Genomic DNA, 20,379 nt, shown 5'->3' on the forward strand with positions numbered 1-20,379 from the left:
TAACATCAGATAGCTGTTATCACTGTTTTATCTATTTTAAAAAAGCAACTCGCAATTAGCATTAGCATTATTTTTATGATCGTCTGAGCAGTTAAATGCTGTAAAAGGATTTGACCCCATGCCTTATTTAGATTTCATATGAATTGCTTTCTTATTCAGGGACTTTTCATCAGGCAGAAAACAACTGACTGGCTTTTTATTATTTGAGCCTACCTTTCTGCATCCTTAGGATTTGGTTTGTCTCACCTATACACACTCCATTACGACCATTTTGGATTCAGGACACAGACATTCTCTATAATTCTAAGATTAGGCTTAAAATTTTACTTAAAAGTTTATACAAGTCAGATTGGATAATGGCTTCGACCTGAGATTGGTTCTGACAGAGGTCTCTTCCTCTTAAAAGAGAATTTGTCATTCCCACTGTCGCCAGCCGCTTGCTCCTAGGGCATTGAATGTTTTCTTTTAATGTAGTGGAGCCTTTAACTTACAATGTAAAGCACCTTGAATTACACTGAATAAAAGACCATGTTTAAACTCACCCCTTTACAGTTTCAGAACTGTGACTTTCGGCCTCATATCAACACCTACCAATGTCTCAAACCACCTCTGTGGTTGGTCATGCCACAATAGGTGTGTCCAGGAGTGCATTTTTCCATCACACATAAAGACTCATGCTGCACAGTGTCACACATACTGATGCTTTGTCCTTGTCACACTGTTTGAAATCACCATCTATCCCCTTTGTGCAATTTTCTGCTGCCATGTGTACAGTTCCCAAATGCTATTTTCAAAGATAATGAAGTGTAAGAACTAAGAAAAGTCTGCCTAAAAAGGTAAGTGATCTCACGGTTTTCACCTGAGAGACAGATATTTTCTGACTTTTCTTTCTGACTCTGTCACTGTTTAACCTTTGGAAAAGTTGTTAGTTTAATTTTATGTAAATAAACCCTTGTATAAATTAGCCGCAAATTCGAAGGCAAAGTTCTCATGTCTGCAACAGGAATCTTTTTGCGCAGTGGCTACTATTAGCCCTGCCTACTCCAACACTGGATGATATATTACGAAGTGGATTAAAGTGATAGACAGAACACTATTCAAAAATACTGGTCTCTCAAATAGTGTGGCAAAATCCCTTTCATTTCACTTATAACCCACTTCTATATAGCATATTTGTTATTCACCCAAGTGTATCATTTTCCCAACAAACCTTGATGGATAGGATACATTTAATTATTTGAAAGTTAATTTTGGTCATAATTCAACTGTTTTTGTAACAGACTATTTATCTTTGTAGGGTTCAAGTAAGTCATAACCTAGTATTTCTATTTAAGCATCTCAAAGTAATGTATTGTTTTTGCTGTAAGCAAACATTAAAAATCTGCAGTTAGCTTAAACATGATAGAAACAAATGAAAAAAATACAATCAGAGAAATATGGACTGGTTCTTAAATGGACTGCTTCTTCTACTGCGCTTTTCTACTCTACCTGAGCACTCAGAGTGCTTAAAGAATGTTGCATGTAAAAGTGAAAGAAGAAGGCCTTGTTTTTTTATCTGAAAGCAAATCTGTAATATAGTCAACTTTATTAGATCATTGTTTTTGTGGTGTATTCTAATTTTAAGGAAAGAAGACACCAATGGGGATTGTTATCATTTAGTGAAAATGTTTTACACTGAAGATCAATACTGTTAAACATACATATCAGACAAAGGCAAATAAAGCTTAAACATACATACTCTTTCAAAAGCTCCTCCAAACAGAAAGAATGAACTTCAAAACCAATGCAAGAATGAATTACCCCTTAAAATTATAAAAATATGCAGAGTATGGCATGATTTTAAAATATTACATAGAGTCTAATATATATGGAGCCCTGCAGGGGACATGGGAGAAAAAAAAAATTAAGACGGACTTTTGCGAGATCTCGCAAAACAAACTCGGGATCTCGGAAAACAAACTGAATTTCAACAATGGCGGCAGCTCCTTAGCTGTAATATTACTCTTTCTGGGTCACAAAATAAACTTTTAAGATATTTTGAGGCGTGAATGTAGTTGTGTAAACGTCAGATATCTGCTCGGTTTACAAGACATCACATATTTGCAAAAGTGCTCTGACGTTTTCGGAGATCCGACACCCACCATCTCGAAGCTAACGGGAGGTCGAGACCTACTACAACCGGGAGGAACACCGCTTTCCCGGCACATCGTGCCTCGACCTCCCGGTCGGCTTCGAGCTGGCGGCCTCCGAAGAATGCGGGCAAAAGTTTTGCGAGATCCCGAGTTTGTTTTGCGAGATCTCGCAAAACTTTTGCAAAAGTCCGTCTTAATTTTTTTTTCTCTCATGTCCCTGCGGGGCTCCGTAAATATACAATATTACACTACTAGTAAAATAGAAGCAGAGGTGATAGCTAAATGCTAGCTTTCCCACAATTTATGAGAAAATTAAAGTTCTAGTTGGTAAATATACAATGTGTAAAATATCTGGTCAAGCACTGATATGAGTCAGTCTGCTGCCTTTCTGTCATGCCGTTGCTCAGCTTTCCACATGGTGAAGACTGCCACAGAATAGGTCACCAAATCCTTAGCTCTCTGAGGAAAATATGAGACATACATATATATATATATATATATATATATAGGGAGAGAGAGAGAGAAAAAATCTTAGACTTTAGATGTTAATTACAAAGGCCACGAGAAAAGTATGAAACCTTTTCAAGTCTTAGATATACACTTTACCTGCCAACTTCTCTGTTGACCACTACTGGATCTTCCAGCTTCTATTAGTCGAACAAAGAGAGATAATGATATGATAGGCTAATTTAGATTATAATGTAAACCTGTAAAATTAAAACAATAATGATCGAGTGATGTAAGGAAAAACATCTGTTACCATTCCAACAATCACAAGCTTTCTCCTTGAGATTATAAATGAGGAAGCCTATAACCATCAGACTTGTAACCAAAGCAGCACATAACAGAAAGAGAGCTGTGTTGGCCGTCTGCAAATCCCACATGTTGGGTGCTGTAAAATTAAAACAACCATTATTTTGGCAACATTATCAATTAAAACAAATATATTTTATTGATCACATGGGTATGTTGTACAGAAGTGTAAAATTTACCTTTAATGTCCAGTTTTGATTCATTTCCAAAAATGATCTGTCCACATATGGCCACAGCACAGTAGTAAGGCCCAGGATCAGAGGAGCTGACGTTCCTTGAGAAGCTGTAGACACATTTACGTTGTGAGGGAGCTTCAGGACTCCCACATTCATCACCACTGTTTCCATGAACATGAATGGAATGGGATTTCTCTGATCCAGCTCTGAACCAGTACACACTGGGATTTTCTGGACACGTTTTCTTCTCATACTTAGAGAGGACTGAACACTGCAGAGTCTCTTGGGCTGCTGAATGAATACGATCAGAAGATCGTATTTGTATGACATCAGGTTCTGGACCTTTTGAAAAAGATTAACATAAATAAATAAATTAACTTTACTGAGATGCCATTGAATTGAACATTTTAAAATTAGACTCATAAGCACATAGACTTTTTTTTTTTTACCTTTGATGGTCAGAAATGTTCCCTCCAAAAAGGTCATAGCAAGCTGTCTGACTTTTATGCAGTAGTAAAAACCAGTATCACTTAGTTTAGTTTTACTGATTTGCATAATAAAGGTTCCAGGTTCTTGTTTTACTGTAATATGAGACGTATTGTTAACATCGTCATAATCAAAGGTGAATGTTCCTCCCAAGAATTCAAACTGGTTTCCAGAAACAAATCTGATCCAAAATAATGTTTCCTGGTGCAAAAGTGTTGACTGGCGAATACATGAAAGTGTCACATTTTGTCCAACATCAACAGTCTTTGTCACAAAATTGTGATCATTTGAGCAACCTGGAAAAACAAACAAACAAAAAAAGTTATGATACTTGTAAACAAATAGTATTATAAACAAGAGAGATAAACTGTCGTCTGCCACGTGCTAAATTACTGTGAGAACATATGCATGGTACTTTAATTATAACTGCAACACGTCTTTGATACATACTTACCCCCCATTCTGGCTGTCAGCAGGAAATAAAATAGGACCATCATTTTCTTATTAAAACACATTTACATTGGAGCATATGATGATATGACCAGCTTTAAAATAGACGTGCAATGTGGGAGGGAACAATTTTAGATCAGTCTGATTGGCCTTGCTTTGCTTTCTCATTCACTATATTACCACAGTGGAAATATCAACTATATTTCCTACATAAACACATGAAACAACACCAATGAGTAGCACCACTAGTCATTGGTGTTAGTATTTCTTTAGTGTTGTTTAATTCAAACACATTAAACATGAAAAGCTCTTTTCATTATATACATTTAGAAAGTTTTCAGCTGAAACTAAATACATGAACTAAAATAGGTCTATAGAAAGATAAGATAAGACAGTTTTCAGCTAAATAAAAGATGTTTGTCTGACAAAGCAAAGACAAACTTGCAGTAATGTGAATCAGTTCAATGTCTTTCAGTTTCAAGCTTTTTGTATATCATGAGATAATAAATACTCTCTTCTTACCATTTTCTAAAATGTATTAAATACAGTCTCAGATGAACAACAACTCATGGTATATTACACAATTTCATGATTTATGTAGCAAAAATTGAACGAAAATGCTCAGGTTAACCTCACCTCATTCTAATATATTGTGTTTGTTATGCATCAAATGTGACACTGTGCATTATGACGATACATCTGGACTTTGGTTTCATCTATCCACAGGACATTGTCAATAATCTTTTTCATTATAGAATGATGGGATTGTCTGTCTTCCTTGGCATTGTGTTCACACACTAAAAAATACCTCCAAACTTTCAAAACTTTTGTTTTAACAGAGGTGGCTTATGATCAACTAAGTGTATTTGATTAGCATTACCCGGCTGCTACTTGCTCTTTAATCCCTGTGGAAGCAGTAGGGGTATGCCTCTGTTAAATAATTAATGGCACAGTGTTTCATGCCTTGTCCCGGGATTTATGTACATATTAGAGCAGCGGTCTCCAACCTTTTTTGCGCCACGGACCAGTTTATGCCCGACAATATTTTCACGGACCGGCCTTTAAGGTGTCGCAGATAAATACAACAAAATAAAACTAGTACCGGTACCGAAAAAAAGAAAAATTATTCATAACACACGTGAAAAGACCCAGGAAAACAGAGTTAACGATAAAAACGATAACAAAATAACACTGAAAACCAATAAAAACCCTGAAAACTATACATTTCACACCTGAGCCTCGACTCTCGCGGCCCGGTACCAAACGACTCACGGACCGGTACCGGTCCGAGGCCCGGGGGTTGGGGACCGTTGTATTAGAGTATTCAGGATTTTAACTAACTGACGGTTTGCTTCTTTTAAAAACATGTACTCATTGGTTCTTCAAAAGTTAAACACTGTCTGTATACAACTTTAGCATTTTTTCCATTCAGTTTTGTTTTCAGTTCAGTATTTATGATGGTGTTAGCCTTGTTTTCAGAAAAAAAAACCAAGACATCATTTGACTACAATATTACATAAGCAAGCAAGCTAAGTCTGATCCATGCCACAAAGGAAAACATTCTGTGCGATACATGTTTTTATTAAACATTTGAACATAATACCACACAAACACTTGTAGAGGATATAAAGTCAGAGAGATACATGTTACAAGGAGCAGGCGCATCTAGTTCACGTAGAGCGGCTGCAAAACAACAACATACAAGCAGAGCTCAGCAGGCAGCACAACAAATTTTGGATCCTTCGCTCTTAGTTAGCGGTGAGCACAGCACATGCCACGTCTGATGTGAAAGGGCCTTTATGCTGCGCAGTGTGACTCACAGCAATGGTCCTAGGTCTGCCCTGACTTTGTGTTAAAGTAATACTAAATTAATAATGGTATTTCTGACCATTTGTATAGGACAACTTTATCCTTTCAAACCTTACTCATGTCATATCTCATATAGAGATCCTCCAACTTCAAACTGTGTTACCCTACCAGGACCTGAAGCTCAGTAAAGAACCCCACCGACAGCCAAACCCACCTGTTGTCTGACTGGGTTGTTAAATTTGTGATTGACATGACATTGACCAATCAGCTGAAAGGAAGAAAAACCGGGTCAAAATTCATACTTGCAAGTTGAAACTCACACATAAGCAGGGAACTTGAGTCCAGAGTTTTATAGGTAGTTTTTTGCTTTGTATCTGTAAGCAGATCTTAACAAAAATAATTTGTAAATATGTTTTACAAACACAAATCGTTTTTTACACACACACACACACACACACACACACACACTATTTTTCATCTACAAATACACAAACAGATGATTTTCAGATATTTTGGTGTGCAAGGTTACAAAACTCTCAACTCACAACTACGCAGTTGATTTACAAGTACAAAATATTTATGACCACAATTTGAGCCCACAGACTCCCACATATAAACTTGACACAGAGACGGGACTGAACTCAGACTTACAAACTTACATATGTGGCCTATACACTTTTTGAAAGTGTGAGATGAGAATGTGTGGTTTTGGATACATTTCCTCTTATTGTCCCCTGAAGCTTCGACACTTTTCTTCAACCTCACAAGTGAACAAATGCAAAGTAGCTCACAGTGCTCGAGAAATCCTCTTTTTTCCCTGTAAGTATTAAATGAGATATCTAATTTGAAATCATTTTTAATCTTTGAAATAAAGGGAACAATTTCTCACACGGTAATTCTTTCTAAACTAATGTATTAGATTTTGGCACATGGACTGTATAATGTCTGTGTGTGAAAAGTAAATGCAGAAGTACCAAAAATCTGCATTCTTCTAAATGACGAGGAGGGTTGAAACGCTTAGTGGGGCAAACTGTGAGAAAAAAATAACTCTGCCATTCTTTAAGTGGTCAGAATAAAGGAAGTGATAACTTCTAACACACACCTATGTGTATTTTTACTAAATAGGCAGAAGGCAATTTCTGACATTTCCGCCAATGACCTGTTTGTGCTTTAGAAACACTCCTCACCGTGTGACTATTTGGGCAAGAAGAGAACATTAGCGCGAGGCAAGAGTGCTGCAGTACAATGACCTTAAAACTGACTGTTTTCATTCTGCTTTTTACACCAGGTAAGCGCACTTCTTTTTCAGTGTGAAAGACATGATGCAAATCTTCTGTTTGTAATGTGCGGCGTCTGAAAACTCAAATATATCTTAGCCATAGTTGTGTACTAATGTTTCTACAGGTAATTACATTGATATTGTCCTGTAGTGTTGAAACTGTTCTTATTTTCCTTTGTTTCACAGCCCTGATTCTGGCTGCTGACCTTCTTCCACCGATTTCTTTGACTGCTGTTGAACCTGGTGACAATGTTACTTTAGTGTGTAATGTCTCTGGGGTGGAAATGAAATATTTCTACTGGCATAAACAGCCTCTTGGACATATGGTCCAAACTGTTGCCAAATTCATCCGTGGCCAAAGCACTATTTCTGAGGAATTCAAAGATTCTCGTTTCACAGTTATAAAAAAGGCATCTCAGTATTTTCTAACTATCAGAAATGTCAGCAAAGAGCATGAAGCAACATATTTCTGTCACACTGGAACAGATTACTCTCCTAAATTCAGTGGAGGAACATTCTTGTTTGTGAATGGTAAATTTTTTTTCTTTAATCTGTCAGTCTCACTGATCACTTTCAATTTTTAATTAACTAAAAATAGTTTATGTTATGAATTTGTCTGATTCACAGATCACAGTAACCAGAAATGTGTCTACGTGAAACAAAGTCCACAGAGGGCATCGGTTCTTCTGGGACACTCAGTGACACTAAATTGTTTGCTTCTCTCGAAGAACAAAGAAACTGCTGTCCAGTGTTCAGATGAACACACAGTGTATTGGTTGAGAGCTGGACCAGAAGGATTTGATTTAAACATCATTAACACTCACAGGAACAGCAGAACTGAAGCTGTGAAGAGAAGTTGTGTCTTCAGCCTGTCCAAAACGATACAGAACTCCTCTGATGCTGGGACTTACTATTGTGCTGTGGTCACATGTGGAAAGATCCTGTTTGGTAATGGAACTCAAGTAGAGACACGTATGTAGTGAACATCTGTATTTAAATCAGAAACTAGCTTGCTTTTTTTTTTTTTTAGAAAATTGTTTTACTAATTTCATCAGTAAATCAATATTTGTATCAATATCTTATAGACTGATTTCGAATACACGAGCATAACTCCCAATAGTCTGTATAAATTAAATATGATAAATTTCCATAAAAATCAGGACCTGAATTAGAACCTGTTGTCCTTGCTCTTGGAGTACTGCTGGCCTGCTGTGTTTCTGTGATTGCCTTTCTTATTTTCTACATAAAACAAAGGAGCACAACAAAGGAGCACTGCAGAGGTAGGTTAATACATACACACACACACAAAATACACACACACACCCATATATACATATATATATATATATGGACTGCTCCACCTTCCCAACAGTTATAGAAAAGATCCTTAGCAAGTTACCTTGCCAACTTGGGTCAGCAAATTTCTCCTAACCCTAAGTAAGGAATCCACAAAGGACTTAGAAACAGTACATTTCACGTGTGTTTCATTACACGCTGAATACATCATTCCAGTTAAGCCAAAAGAACTTTATTGCCTTCTAAAAGCCTGTCAGTAAAATGTCACAAACAGGACAGGAGACAGGGTGCAACCCTAATCACCTGATTGCCTCGTGTGTATTTAAGTCCTCCGTCTTCCTGTGTTCAGGGTTGCATCGTCTGTGTTACCTGCCACCATGTTGTCACAGTCGTCACAGTCATAGTCATTGTTGTTTATAGTTGAGTTTAGCCACTGTCCTTGCTGTTTTGTCGCGCCACCTTGTATCAGCCATAAATTATTATGGCTGATATACTTTTGTATAAAGTTCACTTCCATCTCCTTGCCTGTGTCTGCTCCTGGATTCACCTCACTCACTCCACTCGGTCTGCCCTGCAGACCGTGACATCCAGGTCCCAACCACTAGATGCATTCTGTCTGTTTATAAGTGGCCCTTAATAAAACAGTGTCATGACAGCTGTAACCATATTCCTCATATGTAAACTCAAAAATTCAAAACTTCTTTACCTTTTCTCTTTAAAGGGGAAATGCATGCCTCCAGTCATTTTGAACAGGACGTGTCAAATGTGGATCAAGCAGTTTTGGTAAATATACCTTTGGACATGCTGCAGTATGTCTTGTGGAGAGGGCATGCATAATATCATACTCACAGCATATAAGTTATATATTAATAATAAACTGGAATAAAGTTACAAGGTAAACAGCAAAGTCTTAAATTAAATATGTAACTTATTAATAATTCTAATCTCAGTAATCTCATTTAAATTCATCCTGATTCTCCACCCATCAAATCTGAAATATGTGTCATTTCAGCCTATGAACTATTCATCTGTGGATTTCTCTGCAACAAGTGTAAAAAGAGGGAAGAAGAGGAGAGAGTCACTGCAACACTATGTGTACACTGATGTTAAAGACCACCAGCGACGCTCTGTATAAGCCAAGGGCAGAAGCCAGATGCTCTGACCTTTTTAACTTTTGCTAACAAAAGTTTAATATTTGGAGACCATTCCCCAATGCAAATACTTTTTATTATCTAAAGACTCAGATCAGCTCAAGTGGGAGAGAACGTCTTCTTAAGTTCCATGTATATATCCATATATGCCTATGCTTAGGGTCACATGGGGGATGGAGGTTATTTCAGCTGTCATAAGGTGAGAGGAAGAGCACATCTTGGACAGATCACCAATCAGTCATGGTAAATGGTAAATGGCCTGCATTTGTATAGCGCTTTACTCAGTCCCTAAGGACCCCAAAGCGCTTTACACTACATTCAGTCATTCACCCATTCACACACACACTCACACACTGGTGATGGCAGCTACATTGTAGCCACAGCTGCCCTGGGGTACACTGACAGAGGCGAGGCGACAGAGCGCTACACGTCCACATTCACACCAACCAACTGAATTACAGGATGTCTTTTGCCTTTGACTTTAAAAAGGTGCAAAACAACAGACATTTGATTTGGACAAGAGTTTGGCAAATGTTTTTTTATTTACACAAGTGGAGACATTTTTACAATATCAATAAATTCTGTATGATAAAGACTGGTCCAGATTTGTACAATAAATCATACAATAAGCTCACTGCTGCAGTTTTTTGTCTTGATACAGATTGTAATGTAAGGTTCTTAAAACCACTGATCGTTTTTAATGTTGAAATCTGTAAACGTCTCTGATATACGGTTACTCTGGATAAAGTGCCTTTACGTGTAGAAAAACTGCAGGTGGGATATAAAGTTGCATTTACTCAGTATAATAACCATGACCACAAAAATAGAATAGAAATATTCATTTATTTTATTTAACTCAAATACAATTTGTAACTTTGTTGTAAAAAAAATTAAGAAATGTGGGAAAGGGGAGCACGGGAAACTATGTATATTATGTAGCTGGCATCTCATCACATGTATTGTTTTGATTGGTTTTTTGAAGTATTTGGAGGATTTTTTTTTCTTTACAGCAGGCTGAAAGGAGATGGCATGAGATGAGAGAACAACAAATACCACTCATGGCCAGATTAGACAAGAATGTTGTAATTTCTGGCTGAATGGAAGAATGAGATTCATTCAGTATACAATACTGAGTACTACAGCTTATAGGCATTAAAGATAAGCCAACATCAACAAGGTGATCACATACCAAGTGATGCTAAACAGGTTTGCTAATTCAGTGATCCAGCCCTAAAGTCTTGCAAGTCATGTTGATCTTCTGCATCTTCACTGCTTTTGCACCTTTTAATGCACCTCTGTTAGCTTTCATCATGGTAAAGACAGCAGCAGAAAACAACCACGTGTCCTTATTCTGGGAAAAAGATAAATAAAAATATTAGCAATCCTGAATGCTAAACACCAATACATTTTGATTATTTTACAGAGATAATCCAAGCTTTACCTGTTGATTTTTCTGAGCGCTGAATCTTTTCTGTGGAACAGCACCTTGATTATGGAATATATCGATAAATATTAATAGAAATGCAAAACTTTGTAATTTAATTATTTTTAGCTAAAACACTGTGGTAAACTTTAATTGCCTGAGAAATGATCACTAAGGTTTTTCTTGATGAGGACAGCTATAACGTTTTATTTAAATTTGATGGGATAGCTATGATTAACTTATATTACCTTCACAATTATCCCTGCTGTTTTTCTTTGACATGCAAATCAGGACAGCTATAACAATCAGACATATAGTCAAGACAGCACACAGCAGAAGAATAACTGTACTGGCACCCTGTGACCACGTACAGTCTCCTGGAACAATAACAAAAGAAGAAATACTTTAACAGATGAGTAAAAGTCAACCTACTGATTAGATTCCTATAAATGTGAAATTTTACACCCAAATACTAATTATGGTCTATACACTTACATTTTTAAATATTCAAATGAACAGATCCTGGTACACCTACCTTGAATATTCACTTCAGTTCCATTTCCAAATAATATCTCCCCACATATGTCCACAGCACAGTAGTAAGTCCCAGCATCAGAGGAGCTGACGTTCTTAGAGAAGCGATAAACACATCTCTTCTGAGTCTCAGATCGATTCTCACATTCATCATGTGTATTTCCATGAGTATAGATGATGTTTGGATGAGATTTATTTGATCCGGCTCTGAACCAAAAGACACTAAGATCTTCTGAACATGTTGCTTTGTCAAAGACAGAGATGATTGAACATTGCAGAGTCACTGATTCTCCTGGATGGAGGGGGTCTAATACTGGCGGCCACTGAACAACAGTATAGTTTGATGTCATCTGAGTATTTCCTGTGTATTACAAAAGATACGGAGATGCTTTAAAGCTTATAGTAGAGACTTTAAAGTTTGTAAAAGTAGCTCAGTCTTACCTTTTACTGACAAATACGTCTCACTCCACTGAATGGGATACATCCACTCAGCTATTCCACAGTGATAGATTCCCTCATCCTCTTGGACTGTCTTCAGAACGGTCAGGTTGCAAACATTATTAGCATTTTCCACATTAAATCTCTTTCTAGAAAACTCAGGACTATATTCAGGTGGTGCTGATTTTGACAATGTCACAATTAATTTAAGACCATCTCCAGCACTCTGCTTGTACCAGTGGACTGTTATACTGCCGAATTCTTTAATGGGCAAAGCACATGTTAATGTTGCTGCTTCACCGAGCTGAACGGTTTTTACTGGGACCAGAGAATCTGAAGAGAAAGAAAAACAAATAGAAAAAGTGTTACAAGAAAAAAAAGAAACATTTAAATGATAATTGTATTAATTGTAATTTTAGTATGTAGAGTTTCAACAAAGAAAATTATTAGTGAAAATAAAAAAGCGCTTAAATTCTCTATAAAAGTTAAGAAAATTATTATAGAGAATAATGAAAAACCACTTACACCCTCGATGAAGAAAACTCAGTGTAATCCATACCATGATCATCTTGGCAATGTCTTTTGCTAGAAGCGTTCTTCATATTTCAGCTAGAAGAGGAGGTGGGATTGTTTTAGACTAACCTGTAAAATGCATCTGATTGGTTATCAAAAAGGTCATTTCAGAAGTCGTCTTCCTGTCACATTAGTCCGATCCTTGATTTTGTAAAACATCACTTGTCTTTTACCTTTCATCACAGTTATCCAAGTTGTTTACTTTTTTCGTTTGATGGTTGTTTTGAATGTTTTTGTGTACAAGTTGTGTTCTGACTGATTGGTCTTCTGCTCTTTTGACTTGAACACTGGTAGCTTTGTTTTGTCATATGTACTTCATTCTGCTTATGTCGTGCCTCAAGGCACTTCATGCTGTAGGTTACAGAACCTACAGTATTTTATTAATTAACTTATTAATTAACCACTTTGAGTTGGTGAGAAGGATAAGCTCAATTTTAACAGGAACAAACCTCTGTCAGAACCAGGTTTAGGTAGTGGCAATCTACCATGACCGTTTCTGTGCTATGTTGAATTCTTTAACCAGACTGAAACACTTCAAATAAGTCAATTATCTGCCAATGATCATTTGAAATGGTTTCTCAGCGGCTCCTTCTCTGACTCCACCTTAGGGTAGAGCTGCTCTTCCAAGCTTATTCTCTCCCACACCTGCAAGTTATTATCCATGTTGACACTGCTACCTTAAGGACCAGCTGTGCCAGTGATTCTCTGCCAGATCATTCTGTCCATTTTGGTAATTCTTGGATCTGCACCCCACTCGCTCATCAGAAGCTCATCAGCTGTGTGGACCTTTACTGGTGGCTTTGCACCCTGTGCTGACCTCCATCTCTGTCATGAGGGCCTAAAGGTCAGTACATAGACGTCGACCAAAGAACAGATTCAAAACAGAGGAAACAGCAATATGGGTTTTCACCAGCTTAATTGCTAAACACAGGACTAAACAGTGACATGAGGGAGAGAAGCTTGGCGGAGAGTCAGAAACTGTAAAAAAAGGGAGAGATTGGTTAGAGAAGAGGCAAGGGGAGCTGAGACTGGTGAAGGGAGGAAGACTGGATTTGAGTCTTACTTGGCAGGTGGAGCATGTAAGGCTGTGGGGGGGAGGTGACTGGCCTCCCCCTGAGTGAGAAGGTTTCAACCTTGCTTTTCCTAAGATCCAAGGGAGACAGGCAGGTGGAAGCGGTGGAGGAATTGATCCAGAGTGGGGGAGTGCACAGCTAAAAACAACGAGTCTTGCTGTGGAGACCAGTGTCCTAAGAATTTGAGCTGCAGGTGAGTTGAGAGATGGCTTGATGAGGTTACTAGGGGCACAACGAAAATGAGGTAAGTAGGAGACTTTAAGAAGGAGTGTGGAGCATGGTTAAAATGTTCAGTTAGCAAATGGTTACACCTGTGTAAAAGCGTTGCTTCATCTCATGGTTCTGATGGGTTATTCTAGCCCAAGAGTTCAATAGATCCCTGGGGGATATTTCCCAGGCCTCTAAAGTAATACCACCACACCTGGTGCCATAGACAGGAGGTACTGCCCAGGAACACTTCAAGTAAGTCAACTCGTGTAAAAGCTGGGAGGATCCGGAGAACAAGGTGGCAGAGATGAGAGAAGCACCAAAGCAAATGCAGCGCTATGTTATGAGGATCACTGGGACAGCGTGACCAATGGCAGGAGTACCTGAAGTCATTGACTGGTGGACTGGTTTTGATTAAGTAGCGAGGAGATGGAAGAAAGCCTGGACAGGTGGAGGTGTATTCTGGAGAAAGACTAATTAAGGTTAGTAGAAGGAAGACAGAACATGTGTGTAAATGAGAGGGAGACTGATGTAACAGTGAGGTTGTGAGGAGCAGAGGGACTGAGGGTGGGTGACTTTAAATATCTGGGATCCCTAAATGAAATGCATATACTATTATATATTGTACATATATTTATTAGTTTCAGATGTAGCCATTCTTGTATTTTGCTTGTTTACATTATTGTATTTTGCACAACTCTGTTGCTTGTGAAGCTCGCACACAAGAATTTCACTCACATGTGCTGTACCAATGTACCTGCACATGTGATGTGACAATAAAAGTGATTTGATTTGATTTGAAAACAGGTGAGTCTGCTTGTTTCTTGAGAATGTGGAATATAATTTTCAGTCATCATACTGGTTATGTGAAATAGGCATTAACTCTGTACATTATACTGGGGTTTTCTTGGTTGATTGTTTGTTTTATTTCACTTTATGAAAGACAATCACAATTGTGATACATGGAAACTTTAGCATTGCTATGATTTTTCTTTCAACCAAGCATGTACAAAGAGGCCTTTCTTCCTCTTATACTTCCTCTCTCTTCCTTTTCTCTCTCTTTCTGTAATATCAAGTAACAGCTACCACTGTTTTATCAAAAAGCAATAGGTGTGAAAAGGTTAGACGCATCCTCACACCTTTTTCTCCCTCATGAGCTGACCGTTTCACACTTTCATGTTTTTTGTGTTTGTTTGTAGTTACAAAGAGAACTATCAACAAAGAGAAGGTAAAGTGCAAATCATTAACCAACCACACACTGGAGATTTTAGTAAAAACGCTATGATGGGAAATCTCATGAACCGTTGATACTTGAACTGTTCCAGAAAGCCATGGGGATAATCGAGATGTTTCCTGGTAAAATGTGAGATCAGCCTTTGTGTTCTTTTTGATTAGCACTTTTTTTCCCCACCTTGGAGCCCTACATAGATTCAATATTTTCCCAGTCTTTCTTATTGTTAAATGATGAACACTGACGTTAACTGAAGAATGACGTTCTCTAGATGTTGTGCCTGCAGATCTAGATGTTGTTATTGGCTCAGAACAATATCTCATTTCTTATTTTTGCGGCCCAGATTCATACTGCAGAGATCTCTCAATGGTTCCCTTTGTTTTTGAACTTGGTGGCAATGTTGCTTTTAATTGAAATGTAATTTACAAGATAGAAAAGTGAATTCTTACCCGTTTTGCTTACTGTTAATAATTTGATAAAAGAGGATGAATCAGCATACATTTTTCTAATGAATCCTGAAATAAGACGCATGAAATGAAAGTCTGCAAAATGTGTCACTTCTGCTGGAAGACTGAAAAGCATTCACTTGTCCACATGTGTAGTAACTAATTATAGGCCTGTTTCCAAGCTTCCTTTACTTTCCAAGGTTTTAGAGAAAATGACATTAAAGTGTGGTTGGCTTTAAACTTTTTAAATTTTAATGAAAAGAAAACAGAGGTGTTGGTTTGGACCCAGTGGTCCCGGTGAGTCGTCCTCTGTTGATTTGGGACCCTTGGAAGTTTATTTTAAACCTGTTATTACTGACCTTGGTTTTAAGTTGGACAGACAAGTTAGAGCAGTGGTGAAGTCCAGTTTTTATCCTTTAAGGTGACCGGCAAAAGTGACGTCTTTTCTTTCTAACCAGCACCTTCAAACAGTGATCCATGCTTTTATTTCTTCCCGTCTGGACTACTGTAACGCACTTTATGTGGGGGCCAGTCAGTCGCTGCTCTCACGTCTGCTGCTGGTTCAAAATGTCGCTACACACCCTGTCGGTCTCTTAGGTCAGCTGACCAGCTGCTCCTGGAAGTACCAAGATCCAGGAGGAAGCTCCGAGGGGACAGGGCCTTTTCTATCGTGGCTCCTAAATTATGGAATAACCTGTCCTTGCACGTTAGAGAGGCGCCTTCACTGTCCACTTTTAAAACACGTCTTAAAACTAGTTTTTATTCATTGGCTTTTGACCTCAGTGAGACTTAGTTTCTCTTGTAATTATATTAATTATTTCATTCTTTTCTTTTATTTATATCTTATGTAATTTTATTATGTAGCTTAAATGTACAGAACTTTGTGTCAGCTGTGGCTCTTTTAAAGTGCTTTATAAATAAAGGTGATGATGATGATGATGATGATGATGTGAGACAAAATTAATTTACACTTGCAGGTACAGGAATTATGTGGAATGATGAAAGCTGTGCCTCTAGTCTGTACAAAACTATGGATGGGAATTACATGTGAAATCCTGTTTTGTGAACAAACTAAAGTGGAAAAAATTGCATTTATTTTTGTATTTTCCCTTCTTAGCAAGGCAAAACACAACTTTGTCAAACTTCTCTAAAGGTTAGATCTTTGACTAAAAGTAGTAAAGCTAATACAAATCACTACTTTTTATTTTATCAACACATTATCATTAAATTCCCTATTAATAGCACACTATTTCTAGCATAGTATGCAAGTTAAGTCTTGCATTTAGACTGTTATAATAAAAATGAATCATAGGTGTTAATGGTTGTATGCATCTCCATGTTAGCCATGTGATAGACTGACAACCTATCCAGGGTGGTCATCTATTAAAGCCTATTTATAGAATAATTTCACAAACAAATTTCTCTTTTAAGCATTATATTTATTCATGTTGCAGAATTTTAGCACAGTTGATACATTGCAGAACTGAAATTACATTTCTGCCTTTGACTTTTGCACACAGTTCCTGCAACAGCATTCATGCATCAATGCAACGTGTGCAGATAATTCAATCTAAATACAAATAAGCATGCTGATATAACATATACTGTATTGAATACTAAAAGAGATAAGAAGCCCATTATTAAAAAGCAAACATCAGCTCGATTATTGCATACCGGGAGATACTCAATACGCTAGCTAATTCACTAATCCAGCCCCAAAGCCTTGCAAGCCATGTAGAGTCGCTGCCTTTTCGACATTTTTCCATCCTTTAATGCACCTCTCTCAGCTTTCATCAGGGTAAAGACAGCAGCAGAAAACATCCATGTGTCCTTATTCTAGGAAAATCAATCAAAGAAAAATATGGGAAATGTTAAAACCTAAACACAATTAGGCTTTTTAAATTAGGACAGCCCCAGTTTTAAGTACTTTACCTGTTGTCTTCTCTGATCACTAAAGTTTTCCTGCTGAACAGCAACTTAATTGCAGAATAATACAGATAACAATGAATTCAAATTAAAAACATTTTACTTAAATTCATTGATGAGATTGCTATGATTAACTTTAATTACCTTCACAGTTATCCATGCTGTTTTTCTTTGATGTGCAAATAAGGACAGCTATAACAATCAGACATATCGCCAGTAAAGCACACAGTAGAAAAACAACTGTGCTGGCGCTCTTTGACCATGTGTAGTCTCCTGGAACGACAAAGAAAAAAAACAAAACATGTGTTTGTTAGTTTATAATTTTTTTCCCTTTTTGAAGTAATGGAAAGCAGAATGATACAATTTTCCCTTTAGAGTGGATGCAAAATTAAATAAGTTTAATGTCATCTCCTAATGAGATTGATGTGAAATAGAAAATACTTGTTTTACACCAAAATGCTGCTAAATTCAGCTGAAATTTACAAATTTTAAACTTAAATATTCTAATTTTCAATTTAAAAGATGAGTGGTACAGGTACCGTGAATACCCAGTTTAGTTCCATTTCCAAATAATATCTCCCCACATGTGGCCACAGCACAGTAGTAAGTCCCAGCATCGGAGGAGCTGACGTTCTTAGAGAAGCGATAAATGCATCTTTTCTGAGTGTCTGATCTTTTCTCACATTCATCATGTGTATTTACATCAGCGTAAATGACTGGATGAGATTCATGAGATCTGTCTCTGAACCAAAGAACTCTGAGACCTCCTGGACACGTCTTGTTGACAGAGTGAGAGACTGAACACTGGAAAGTCACTGTGTCTCCTGGATGGATTGGATTTGATCCTGTCAGCTGTTGAACAACTACTGATGCTTTCTGATTGTTTCCTGTGTAATAAAAATGCAAAGACATTGCGCTGTCATAGTAGCTCAAAAATATTGTAAATGAGTGTTACGTTCCCCTAAAAAGGTTCAGGGGATGAGGGGGATGTAACAAAATGTGTCCAGGTCGAAAAAAGGAGACAGAGAGGCAAAAGAGCTTTTTTAAAGCTTATATTAAGGATGTACACTTACCTTTTACAAACAAATATGTGCCACTCCAGTTAGTCCTAATCCACTCTGTGAGCCCACAGTGATAGATTCCCTCGTCCTCTTGGACGGTCTTCAAAATAGTCACATTGCTGAAATTGTTATCATTATGTTCCTCAAATCTTGATCTAGAAAATGCAGGACCATATTCCGGTGGTGTAGATTTAAACGATGTCATAATTAACTTTAGGGTATCCCCGTGATTCTGCTTGTACCAGTGGACTTCTCCACTCTGGAGCCCTTTGGGCAAAGCACATGTTAAGGTCACTGGTTCACCAAGTTGAACTGTTTTCACTGGAACCAGAGAATCTGAGGTAAAATAAATAAAATTAAAAAAACATTAAAAAGCATTATGTACATGTAAAAGTCATCTCACAGATTGTTTATTTTAATAGTCCTCTATTGGTTAGCGTGTACAAGCGAAGACAATTATTAGAGAGAAGAATAAAAAAAAAAGCACTTACATCCTCGATGAAGAAAAATCAGTGTAATCCATACCATGATCATCTTGACAGTGTCTTTTGTTAAGGATGTTGTTCATATTTTAGTTAGTGAAGGAGGTGGGATGGCCATACCTTTGGTGTAAAATGCATCTGATTGGTTATCAGATTCAAAGCACGCTTCCTGTCCTTGGCTTAATGAAACAAGGCTGTCATTCATCTCTCATTGCAGCTGTCCACATTAATTACTGTTTGTTTTTTTCGTTGGAAGGCCGGTTTGTGTATGAGTTCTATTCTGAATTCCAGTCTTTCAACTTAAAAGAACGTACTGCTGTTTGCGATATGTACTTTACTGCAAGAAACGTATTACATTGTGCGTCTTAGAGGAACACTATACATATGAAGGGGCACAAAATAAATTTTTCCTTGCAAGAAGTATAGATCAGACTGACCGAATGTTGCCTTTAAAAGTGGTTTTGCACCTGTAAAAACCAGAATTAGTCTATTTTCTTAACAGATATCAAAGTATATCGTGTGAAAAGAAAAACAAAATCGCACATAATCACAGAGGAAGAATCAGAATAATGCTGATCTTAAACTACACGATTTAAGCTAAAAATGTACTCACTCACATAAACAACAACAGTTGTACTGCAAAGTAATTCTGGCAGACTTTGTATAACAACAGAGCTGTGTAAGGAAGAGAGAAAGCTGTGCTGGTTGGTGGGTTCTTAGTGGAGTGGAATGAAGACAGGCAAGCTTTTTACCAGAGAGCGTAGAAAGTGGAGAACTAACCATCACACTAAAAAGTGCAAGAGAAAAATCTGACACATGGGAACCTTTATGATCCAATTTGAATTGGGTCATAAAGGTTGTAACTAGGGATGGGTATTGTTTAGGTTTTATCCGATACCGGTGCCAAACCGGTACTTTTGAAATGGTGCCGGTGCTTAAACGGTGCTCAAACCGGTGCTTGAAGAATGGAGAACACAAACTTTGTCCAAAAACCTCTCATGTTCAGCTGTTTTTTTTGTAAAAAGATAACAATGTTAGCCTTTTCTGCAGCTATGGGGCATATATGGTATCACTCTTGGCTGGAAGCAGTGCTTAAACAATGGAAAAAAACACAAACTTTGTCCAAAAACCTCTCATGTTCAGCTGTTTTTTTGTAAAAAGATAACAATGTTAGCCTTTTCTGCAGCTATGGGGAATTATGGCATCACTCTTGGCTGGAAGCAGTGCTTAAACAATGGAAAAAACACAAACTTTGTCCAAAAACCTCTCATGTTTAACTGTTTTCCACTTTTTCTTTGGTCATTTTAGCCTTTTTGGCCAGGGTGAAGGGAGTATCTGCCATCAAACAAGAAGACAGCTCTCATGTAACTACGACGGTGTTTGCTAGTTCACC

The 20,379-nt window shown here is 37.5% G+C and overlaps 4 protein-coding genes across 5 annotated transcripts; 1 reads left to right on the top strand and 3 right to left on the bottom strand.

The window, feature by feature from the left end:
• Positions 1 to 2,326: 2,326 nt before the first annotated feature.
• LOC120720694 lies at positions 2,327 to 4,106 on the bottom strand. Its single transcript, XM_040010474.1, has 6 exons — positions 4,062 to 4,106; positions 3,571 to 3,903; positions 3,125 to 3,463; positions 2,893 to 3,024; positions 2,739 to 2,779; positions 2,327 to 2,591 (listed from the first exon to the last, which is right to left on the bottom strand). Exons 1-6 carry the CDS (start codon positions 4,102 to 4,104, stop codon positions 2,505 to 2,507), a joined length of 975 nt encoding a protein of 324 aa, XP_039866408.1. The 5' UTR covers positions 4,105 to 4,106; the 3' UTR covers positions 2,327 to 2,504.
• A 2,253-nt stretch (positions 4,107 to 6,359) lies between these two features.
• On the top strand, positions 6,360 to 10,127 carry LOC120720413. Its single transcript, XM_040010075.1, has 7 exons — positions 6,360 to 6,685; positions 7,041 to 7,154; positions 7,332 to 7,676; positions 7,773 to 8,117; positions 8,306 to 8,425; positions 9,163 to 9,224; positions 9,454 to 10,127. The coding sequence occupies exons 2-7, from the start codon at positions 7,112 to 7,114 to the stop codon at positions 9,574 to 9,576; spliced, it is 1,038 nt and encodes a 345-aa protein (XP_039866009.1). The 5' UTR covers positions 6,360 to 6,685; positions 7,041 to 7,111; the 3' UTR covers positions 9,577 to 10,127.
• A 277-nt stretch (positions 10,128 to 10,404) lies between these two features.
• On the bottom strand, positions 10,405 to 12,700 carry LOC120720412. The gene is made up of 6 exons (XM_040010074.1): positions 12,513 to 12,700; positions 11,991 to 12,320; positions 11,551 to 11,910; positions 11,264 to 11,392; positions 11,034 to 11,077; positions 10,405 to 10,943 (listed from the first exon to the last, which is right to left on the bottom strand). Exons 1-6 carry the CDS (start codon positions 12,553 to 12,555, stop codon positions 10,809 to 10,811), a joined length of 1,041 nt encoding a protein of 346 aa, XP_039866008.1. The 5' UTR covers positions 12,556 to 12,700; the 3' UTR covers positions 10,405 to 10,808.
• A 4,239-nt stretch (positions 12,701 to 16,939) lies between these two features.
• On the bottom strand, positions 16,940 to 19,552 carry LOC120720431 (signal-regulatory protein beta-2-like). Of its 2 annotated transcripts, XM_040010108.1 has the most exons (6): positions 18,996 to 19,552; positions 18,517 to 18,840; positions 17,983 to 18,330; positions 17,588 to 17,716; positions 17,450 to 17,493; positions 16,940 to 17,353 (listed from the first exon to the last, which is right to left on the bottom strand). In XM_040010108.1, exons 1-6 carry the CDS (start codon positions 19,036 to 19,038, stop codon positions 17,222 to 17,224), a joined length of 1,020 nt encoding a protein of 339 aa, XP_039866042.1. In that variant the 5' UTR covers positions 19,039 to 19,552; the 3' UTR covers positions 16,940 to 17,221. The 2 variants fall into 2 exon arrangements, with proteins under 2 accessions (XP_039866042.1, XP_039866043.1); XM_040010109.1 differs by lacking the exon at positions 17,450 to 17,493 and having other exon boundaries at positions 17,237 to 17,353.
• Between the last annotated feature and the right edge of the window lie 827 nt (positions 19,553 to 20,379).

The sequence above is a fragment of the Simochromis diagramma genome, unplaced genomic scaffold (assembly GCF_900408965.1).
Source record: "Simochromis diagramma unplaced genomic scaffold, fSimDia1.1 OVJJ01000585.1, whole genome shotgun sequence".
In the NCBI taxonomy this organism is placed as follows: Eukaryota; Metazoa; Chordata; class Actinopteri; order Cichliformes; family Cichlidae; genus Simochromis; species Simochromis diagramma.

Bases quoted from the DNA above. Each gene is read 5' to 3' on its own strand.
- LOC120720412 (XM_040010074.1), bottom strand. From the start codon at position 12,555: ATGATCATGGTATGGATTACACTGAGTTTTCTTCATCGAGGGT. The intron at 12,321-12,512 runs GTAAGTGGTTTT...CTTTCTCTTCAG, and splicing joins GAGTTTTCTTCATCGAGGGT to ATTCTCTGGTCCCAGTAAAA. The intron at 10,944-11,033 runs GTAAAGCTTGGA...TCTTTTTCCCAG, and splicing joins GCGCTCAGAAAAATCAACAG to AATAAGGACACGTGGTTGTT.
- LOC120720431 (XM_040010108.1), bottom strand. From the start codon at position 19,038: ATGATCATGGTATGGATTACACTGATTTTTCTTCATCGAGGAT. The intron at 17,717-17,982 runs GTACCTGTACCA...TTGTCGTTCCAG, and splicing joins AACTAAACTGGGTATTCACG to GAGACTACACATGGTCAAAG. The intron at 17,354-17,449 runs GTAAAGTACTTA...TGATTTTCCTAG, and splicing joins GTGATCAGAGAAGACAACAG to AATAAGGACACATGGATGTT.
- LOC120720413 (XM_040010075.1), top strand. From the start codon at position 7,112: ATGACCTTAAAACTGACTGTTTTCATTCTGCTTTTTACACCAG. The intron at 7,155-7,331 runs GTAAGCGCACTT...TTTGTTTCACAG, and splicing joins CATTCTGCTTTTTACACCAG to CCCTGATTCTGGCTGCTGAC. The intron at 9,225-9,453 runs GTAAATATACCT...GTGTCATTTCAG, and splicing joins ATGTGGATCAAGCAGTTTTG to CCTATGAACTATTCATCTGT.
- LOC120720694 (XM_040010474.1), bottom strand. From the start codon at position 4,104: ATGATGGTCCTATTTTATTTCCTGCTGACAGCCAGAATGGGGG. The intron at 3,904-4,061 runs GTAAGTATGTAT...TTGTTTTTCCAG, and splicing joins GCTGACAGCCAGAATGGGGG to GTTGCTCAAATGATCACAAT. The intron at 2,592-2,738 runs GTAAAGTGTATA...TATTTTCCTCAG, and splicing joins GTCAACAGAGAAGTTGGCAG to AGAGCTAAGGATTTGGTGAC.